Source organism: Drosophila innubila (genome assembly GCF_004354385.1).
Source record: "Drosophila innubila isolate TH190305 chromosome 3R unlocalized genomic scaffold, UK_Dinn_1.0 2_E_3R, whole genome shotgun sequence".
Classification (NCBI taxonomy): Eukaryota; Metazoa; Arthropoda; class Insecta; order Diptera; family Drosophilidae; genus Drosophila; species Drosophila innubila.
The window spans coordinates 4,124,088-4,133,680 of record NW_022995380.1 but is presented as its reverse complement, the minus strand read 5'-3'; the positions used below and the strand labels follow the sequence as shown (position 1 = coordinate 4,133,680).

At 35.4% G+C, this 9,593-nt stretch overlaps 1 protein-coding gene across 1 annotated transcript; it reads right to left on the bottom strand.

Moving 5' to 3' along the window:
- Positions 1 to 599: 599 nt before the first annotated feature.
- On the bottom strand, positions 600 to 2,977 carry LOC117791209 (putative odorant receptor 85e). The gene is made up of 3 exons (XM_034630897.1): positions 2,187 to 2,977; positions 833 to 1,379; positions 600 to 768 (listed from the first exon to the last, which is right to left on the bottom strand). Exons 1-3 carry the CDS (start codon positions 2,975 to 2,977, stop codon positions 694 to 696), a joined length of 1,413 nt encoding a protein of 470 aa, XP_034486788.1. The 3' UTR covers positions 600 to 693.
- Between the last annotated feature and the right edge of the window lie 6,616 nt (positions 2,978 to 9,593).

Here is a 9,593-nt window from a genome sequence, read left to right as displayed (position 1 = left end):
CGCTTTGTCTTGAAAAAAAATTAACCCACTCTAATAAATATACCTAGATTTTTTAACATGGCAGTGTAAAAATCGAACTCAGGTATTTTAATATAATGTAACAATATTATGTGACAGGTCGACGACTATACACGTATCTGAGGACTCACAAATAAAATATAAATCAAAAATATCTGGCTTGAGTCTTAGATACATTATAAGTTGATAATGTTATTAATTACATCTCCGGGTCATATTGATCATTGTTTTGATTTGTCAGGGGAAATAATGCATATAAACTGATGAGGTGTTTTTAATTATTAAGAAAGATGATTCACAGAGTAAAGTTTTTTTTTTCCTCACTAACAATCTGATAAAAATAATTACCTTCCCCTGCCTATAATTTTCTTATATATGAAGAGCATTTAAATCTCGGTTTGTTTCTTTAAGATTTCTCGCTTGAATTTTGAATTGGGTTTCGTTTGTTCGCTTGAACATGGGATTCTTATCAAAGATAGGCCAAGGACTCGCTCAGACCCCATTTGCACCCCATTGCTTTTGGCCAGGCCTACGCTCTAGCTGTAAATGTTAAGCAAATAAAGGTACGGCGCGTAAATGTATGTAAATATTATTTGCATTTTACTCGACATGTTTTTAATGAGCAAAATAAATATTAACCGAGGCAAACAATGGATGGCAGCTGTCAGAGACAAGCTAAGACTCCGTGGCTGCCTTCTTGGCGTCCAACTTTTGCAGTAGTGTCAGAAAACTAAAGGCCTGGGTGATGACCTGCAGTAGCAAAGGAAAACAAGTTAAAAGTCAGCAAAACTTGAATCACTTAGCATTCACTTACCGATCGCAGGCGATTCACATCCATGACATAGAACTTGCCTGCGGTGACTTCGACTGCGCGTCGACTATTTGCCAGAAAGATGAGCACATCCTTGCGCATTTGCGGAGCATGCAGCCACCAGGATCCGCGAAAGAAGGCATCACCCACGCGCACACTGTGCCTACGCAGCTGCTCACCGCAATAAGTGAACATGAGCAGCTCGAAGAGGGTCAAGCCAAGATATTGCAGTTGATTGATCACACGCACCACCTCACGTGACCCGGAGACACCGACAAAGACCAGAAGGCACAGCTGAACGGTGATCTGCAGTGACTTGCATAAACAATATGGACTAAAAAGTTGCTCCAATTCAGCGGCGAATTTGAGAATAAAGCGATGCAGACGAACACATTCAACGAGACCAGAATGTGCGGCACTTTTTAAACTGGGAGATGGCCTTAGGCGTTTAAATGTATAGCATTGTAAGTCCGTTGCGTGTTCTTCCAACATCGCATATTGGCCAAGCTCACAGTTGGCATCATCAAGCAGCAGCTCGCACTGTAGCGCACTATTAAGAATATAAAGACATGTGAGTACACTAAATTGGGTCTTTAAAAACTTCAGATTTTTCAGGAGACAGCTTTAAAATTAATCTACGAATTTTATTTTTCATAACATTTCAGCAGCATTTGAATATGTAAGTAGTGCGAATAACAAAACTTTAAATTGTATTTGAAAATTAAGAGAAGTTAGAATTATTCTTCAATTAATTATTATAATAAAAAACTAAAATTAATTAGCATTGAACATTTAATTATAAGAGATTGGCACTTTGAAAAAATTTTAAGTAAATGCTAAAAATGTTTTTTCTTAAAGTTGTGTCAGACGGGGACTTTTAAAACGACACCTTTTCACCAACGCTTCGTTTGTCCATTCACATAATTCGCATCGGTTTTCACAAATAAATTCCATCGGTTAAGCTGGCGTCAGACGAGGATTTTTTCACCGACACTTTTTGCTAAGTAACCGTCGATGCCGTGTGAGCAGCAGTGATGCCAATTTGGCCTTTTTTAGGGTAGATTTGTCCTATTTTTAACTGCTTCAGCCAGGAAAAATCTCAAATCTGTATGCATTTCAATGGCTTGAGTTAACCGACGCAAAAAAAAATAATGGAATAGGACGTGTTTTGTGTGTTCACACGATTTTTTAGCAAAAAGTGTCGTTAAAAAACCCTCGTCTAACGCCTACTTAAAAGAAATTATATAAAATATGTAAGGATTAAGAAAAAAAAAAAATTTAATGGTGTTTAAAATGTGTAAAAAATAATAAAATCTAAGGCAGGCCTAGCTATTAAAAAATTTAACTTTATACTCACCCCAATGTTTGCAAGGATTCTCCGGATAGCAGCCTGGCATGTGCATCCAGATTCTTGAGACTGCAGTAAAGCACATCGAACTGAGCTAGCAGCAAAAGACTGAGAGTCACAAACATGTAGCCGCCGTAAGAAAAAGAGGTGCCCACAATGATCTGACCGTAAAGTTGAATTGCATAAACAAACGGGTAAATGGGATTGGCCAACGCATCGAAGGGATACCAGCAATGCAATGGCAGTGCATGACGGCCCAAGACGAGCGGTGTAATCCCCCAGAAGGTGACACCCGTCAGACAGGCTCCCACCCAGATGGCAGTAAAGTTGTTTGCCCAGCGGTAAGTGGTATAACAATTGACAAAACTAACGCCGGCAAGGGAATGATGTCGATACTCCCGATTGATGTAGTTCAGGTATGACAGGAGCCGTCTGCAGCGTACACACCAATAGATGCAGGCGTAGGCCGTAAAGAAATATATGACTGTCATGGTGAGTGCATCTGTAATATCCTCAAGATCTCCGGTGGGCAGAGCGTCCAGTGTTGTTTTGCTGAAGAGCAGACCCAAATGCAGCGGTATGACTATGACCAGCAGGCTGTGTAAACGGGCTAGTTGTTTTAACACCAGCTGCAGCCATTGGGGTAGACTTTGTGACAATTGGGGAATTGGCAACAACCCCGACAGCATCTGCAGCTTTAGATGTAGTCCAAAGAGTTGAGATACTCGCCCAACATCCTTATCCCGCCCTGCATATCCAATGTTCGCATCGATGCCACCATGGAACTGCAGACTGGCCATGCTCCCAGGCTATTTGGCCCTCCTTTACTGCTCATCTGTAAAAGCTACGCTAGCTATTTAAAGGCAAAATCGTCCGACTGGACAGTCTGTCCAGGCCCTCGGGGAGTCGACAACCTAATTTATGCATTAATGAGTTTTTAAAAGTTTTCAGCTAAGTGTTGCTCCCTGCTTCGCTTAATTGTTTTGGGGGGCGTGGTCCATGTGGGCGTTGACATACACAATTTTGTTTTGAAAATGTTTAATTGACATTTTAAGTCCTTGTATACTTTTTCCTTCCATCAGTAGTTGGACATTAAATAGTGTGCTAGGTGCTCCATCTACACGGAGAAAAAAACGTTAACCTCATTTTTTACACTTTGATTTTGTGATGTAAATCCAAATTTTAGCTCGAGTTTTATATCGAAATAGAAAATCGTCAAAAATAAGTATCGAGTTGTCGATAATCGGAAAATTGTAGATGAAGTTGAAGCTTTCTCAAAAAAATTTTTTTTTAATTTGAAAACGCAATTGTTAACACAATTACACACGTTGTTTTATTACAAATCTAATTTATCTTGTATTGTTTTCATGCTTTATTCAAACTTTAGCAATTTTGTAGATTATTTATTATTACGGTCGTTCAACAAAAATTGAACGAGCAAACTCAATTCTACAAATTAACTACGATAAACAATCCCCAGTGAGTTGTTGCTGTTTTTTTGGAAATCGATTTAATCCACTTGATAGATCGTCAAAAAAATCATCAAGTTAATGTACTCGATAATCGCTTCCGCGAAAATCGAGATGTCGATATTTCGATATATTTTTACATCACTACATTTATTCAAATACTTTTTGATCCAAATTTAAAGTGAGTGCATTAAAATCTCTGTTAAGGACATATTAAATCATGTTTTATTCAACTACAGAAAAATATTAAATACAAATAAGTTTAATAATTAACTTTATTATTTTAATCTTATAAACTCAAAATAAATTACATTTTGTTTAAATATGTTTTACATTGAGATAAAAAAATTTTCATTTTAAAATTATTATCCAGTAAATTAAATAAATATTAAATAAATATAAATATATAAGATAATAAATATTTACACGATTTACCAAAAATTTGAATATTAAGCTGAAAAAAAAATAATATTATATATATTATTGGATTTTGACAATTTATGAAATAAATATTAATTTACCCTTAAGATTTATCGGAATTGTAAATCTTTGACCTATTTTTATTTAATTTCAGAAACATTTTGCATATTAAATTCCCTTTAAGTTGAAGAATTTAAGTCTGATAAAGTGAAAAAATACAATTTTAAAGTACTTAGCATAATTACAATTTGAGAAAATACATTTTATGAATTCCTATAACATTAAAATTGCTCATTTCTAAACATTTTTAAAAATTGTTCAGGTCTCGTAAAACACTCTAAGCGTTAATTATTCAATTATAATTGAATAGCTCTGGCATAGAAAATAATATATCAATTACCAGTAATTTAAAAAGTTTAAAGAGGGATGAAATAAAAATTTAACATATTAGACTGCAAAGAATATTCTTTTAACAAATGAACGATAAGTTGCGTTGGTAAAATAACTTAAGTCGTTTGATTGGGATTCTATTAAAAAAGGGACTCAATATGTTTTCTGCTTGTAATGATGAAAAAATTTAACTTTATTTTAAAATGGTTCCATTTATATTCCTTTTTTAAAGGAATGTAGTTAATTAGACTACATATTTTAAATTTATCTTATCAACAAAGATTTTAAAGAAATTGAAAGTGATAAGTGATAATTATTACGATATGATATGCGGAATTTTTTTCTGATGTCAACATTCATATTCTTGCCGATACTCATCCACAGGTTGTTAAGAATAAGTCTAGGTAAAATTTTAATTCGAAATTAGATAAATACTCTCAATCAAAGTGTTAGATTACAATGTCAATATCAATGAAAGTCACGGGCTAATGTATTAAACACTGCTGGTCAGGTGAAAACACTGAATTAAGTATATAGAAAGAGCTGAAGCAAATAGTAAATGCATTGTGACCGTGTGAAAATTGACTTAAAACGAGCAGATGGTTATACCTAGACAGCAGTCGAGGTCGTCTGGCAATTAGATTAATTGCAAGGAAAATCACATGGATAACAGATGTTCAATGCAAACTGTCACCACGTATTATATGTGACAAAAACCAATTATTATTTAAAGTTTATTTTTAGAAGTCTCAGCAATCAAGCTAATGTTGAAGGTCAGTCGTGACGCAGACTGTGATTGCTGGGAAATAATTGCGCATAAGACATGTTAAGAAGGAAAGACAGGCATCACAAATCATATTTGCGATATTTTTGCTAACTTGGCCATCTTTTATTGTGATACATTTCATTTACACTCAAGCGCAAACAAGGTTAGGCTTGCAACTTTGATAACGCAAACTAATTTCACTTTTTCTTTGTCTTCCTTTGTTGTTTTTGGTTTGTTGGTTTGCCCCTGTCCGGCAGAACGATTGAATTTATATTGTAGCCAAAAAAAAGAAATTGTTATACTCTGTTGGGATAATGAGGCATGAAAAGCATCAGGAGCAGCAGCAAGACTGAAGACAGCACCACCAAGTTTATGTCTGAGTCATCTCAACTGCTTTACAGCTACTTGGCCAAATTGTTTCTTGTGCTGTAAAAAACTTTTAACCAACACGTCAGCGAATCTTTTGTAGAGTTGGGCATAAATTTTGCATGCCACTCAGACTACACGTACATGTAAAGGTTCTCAACCAGACTGTCTGTCGTCGACTCGGTTCTCATGTTGCGTTTTTTTCCTCTCTACTGGTATCCTGAAAAGAGCATCTTAGGTCTACCTGCTGTGATTTATTCAATCAACTTGTGCGTCACACCATCAGCTCAAGTTTGCTTTTATTATTTAGACATCTTTTTGTGCCTCTTCTCCCATTGTTCTTGCTCCTGTTGCTGTGCCTTATGCGAATTTAATGTCACTTGGCTGACTAAACAAACGTTGTTGCCACATTTAATCTGCATAATTTTTATGAAAATCACAACATGAGCAACAGCCTATTGAGATACATCCCCTCCTAAGGCGACAGGGTACGCAGCGTTTGCGCAATATGGCAACAACATTATATACTGAAGCATACTTCTAGGTGCCTGATTAATTTAATTACTCAAAGGCGTATGCGTAATGAAAACTGAAATTATGCTACATATGTACTACATATCATTCTTTGAGTGAGTATCTCGAGATACTTTGAGGCAGATGTCCTTAATTTTTATTGCTCCATCTGGCGTCTGGCTAAATATAAATATACTCTTCAATTGAGATTTTAACAAGAAATTACCCCAAAATATTTGATGTATTTATTTAAAGATATACTTAGTTTTAATAACATTAATAAATTTCTATTTAAATAATATATTACTTAATTACACTTATGAAATATATAGTTGATAATCTCCTGAAATAATTAATTAAGTGTGTGTTAAATATATTTGAATTTATAATGTTTTTACAGTACCCAAATACTTAAATAAATTTGAAATATTTAAATAAAATTTGAACAATTTGTACAAACATAAAAATTTTTCAATTTAATAATGTCAAGATCAAAAATATAAGATTTTAAAATAATTTTGAATATATATTTTTGCAAATATTGCGACAGGTTTTGTCGATTGCCAATTTAAGTTCAACTATTCTCTAGTTTATTCTCTTTTATAGTGTTTGGTATTTATTTAAGCTGCGACTTTCTATTTTTATTTGATAGACAATTTAATCGCAAATTCAAAATGCTTATTTTTCCGCTGACCTACCTGTCGTATGCGCAATTTAATTTAACGTGTCACACACATGTGCGCTTTTGTATTAGTTATTTTCCAACCAAAAATAAATATATTTTTAGAGCTTGATCTACATAAACTCATTCACAGTCGAATTGAAGGGCAAGTGCCATACGCTCTTCATCCTAAAACAGCAGCTGCTGTCCTTGCAGTTTTGGCAGAAAAGTTTTTAATTAATTGCGTTGGCCATTTTTCGGCAAACACCGCTGAGAGCCTTTAATTGCAAATGAGGGGGAATGCAGGAGAGAATTTAGTGGGAAGTGGGGAGCGGAGGGAAATGGCTGTTAGTGGATTTTAACATTGGCCGTGCTGGACCACACGAACACGGCTAATTTGCAGAGTCCAAGTGCGCAACAGAACCAGGCACAGAGACTCAATCAGTGAGTCATTTGTATGCGTACCGGGGAATGAGTGGCAAAGGGGCTGTGGTTGAGACTGTAACTGTGACTGTGACTGCGACTGGAAAAGGGGAAGGGTAAGTGGGTCAAAGGAGATTGTTCAACAGGCAACAGTCACGCGCATCGCTCGCTTCATGTTTGCTAATTTATGCGACGCTGCTGCAGCCGCAGGCGACGGCCGAAACAGTGAAAAGTTTGCCAACTGACACGACAACTAGCACGGAATGGGGTGGTATGGACTGAGAGGAGCCCATTACAGTCACTGGCAGACCTAGCACCGTCATCCAGTACCGCCCACACTGTTTTTGTTGCTATTTAAACTTTGTTCGCTTCGATTCCCCAACTCCCACATATTCGCAACACTTTGACGGCGTTCCCAGTTCCCAGTTTTGAGTTTCCCATTACAAAGTTTTCTCTTTTCCCATTACATTTATTCTTTTTTCCATTGAAAGTTTACATTTTGTTTTATTTGACTGCTGCACAAAACAATTTGTCAATGAGCAAACAATAAAAGTTGTCACTCTATTAGATAATGGCAAGAAAAGCTCATTTGAAAATTAAAACTAGCGGAAGAGGCTATAGTCGAGATCCCAACCATAGGATACCCGTTACTTATTTTAATATATATTAAAGTACTTTATAGAAATTACTACCTAATAAAAACTACTGCATACTTTTAGGTGTATTGATTGTATTTAATTAATTATTAATAACTTTTGTTAGATATAACTGCCGTTCTCCTTGTCCGATGTTGCTGCGGTTAAGTGAGATTATAGATAATATTAGTAGATAATGTTAATTTCCATAAAAAACGTATTAACTTGAAAACTATGGGGGGTGGTGGCATTTCGCGATTTTCGGGGGCAGAGGGGGGCGTGGCTTAAATTTAAAACTAACTTGATCTGCGTGGGGTCTATAGAAATCTGTGTGCCAAATTTGGTTACTCTATCTCTTTTAGTCTCTGAGATCCTTTTGTTTATACAGACGAACAGACGAACAGACGGACGGACGGACAGACGGACAGACACACATAGCTATATAGTCTCGGCTGTTGATGCTGATCAAAAATTTATATACTTTATAGGGTTGGAGATGCCCCCTTCTCCCTGTTACATAAATTCCAACGAACACAATATACCCTTTTACTTGTTTTTTAAGTAACGGGCATAAAAATACGTTTACTGCGGTACTACTAATCGTACTGACTCTATTTGTGAATTAAAGCCCCAAAATTTTGGTATAAGTTCGGTTCGGCGCTGCAAATCATAGAGTAAGCCTTAAGTTCGCAAGACGGCTTAAATACTCCTGTAACACAAGGTTCATCTTAATTTATTTTTATCGAATTCTCAAATTGTTGAGAAATATAAGAAAACTTAAAAAAGGTGAAAGACTTCTAGAAGGTCTTTTAGTTAAAGCTTCAAGCCTCTAATATTTTGAAGAAGATGGATTGATGTGGGAATAAGTTTCGGAAAAATGTTTGGACATTAGTATCGGGAAATATAGTGAGAAAAATATATTATAAGCGACAAAATTATTTTATTTTCTTTATTGATAAATTTATAAGGAATGGATGCATTTATGTGGGATTAAGTTTTTGACAAAATGTTACGACATTAACATTGGGAAACAACAGTTAGTTAACAATTTTAAGCGACCAAATTAGTGAATTTTCTTAATTGATTAATTTATAAGGAATCTAACTTATGAGTGCTAATGATGTTATAAATTAGTTTCCTTTGTTTTCCAAGTAAGCTTAAATAAAATGATAGATAGTAAAATATCAAAATTAATGTAATGGATTCATGCTCTTGACCAAGTGATACACATTTTTTTAATCCTTGTAATGATATGCCTCGGCAAAGTCAATAAACCAAGCTCAGAAACAGTTTACTATACAGTTTTGCTTTAAGTACACTGAAAATACATTCTTCAATTCTTGTTTGAACTTAATAATGGCAATTCGGAATGCAACTTGTTACAAAGTTGTATCCTTGGTATCCACTTTGGGGCAAGGCCTAAAAAGGAGCAAAACTAAGCCAAGTAAAAGTTGTAGACAAATGCGAACAGTTTGTCATGGGCTTTGAGTAACTTTTTAATGCAATTTTGTTAAATATTTTTGCTTTGATTTCAGTTGACGCCTACGAAAATAGTTGAGTTCGTTCTGCTCGAATCAATGCATAAGTTTCCAGCCGCAGATGTTGGCCAAAAACTTTTGGCGGCTTCAAATTGAGTTAAGTGTTTCAAGTTGTCTGCTTGCATTGAACTGACTCACATACGCGTGTTTGGCCAAATTCAATTTGAGGTAAATCGTTTGGCACTTTAGGTTCGTAACCCAAAGAGCTCGCAATCTTCCCACTCACACACTTACT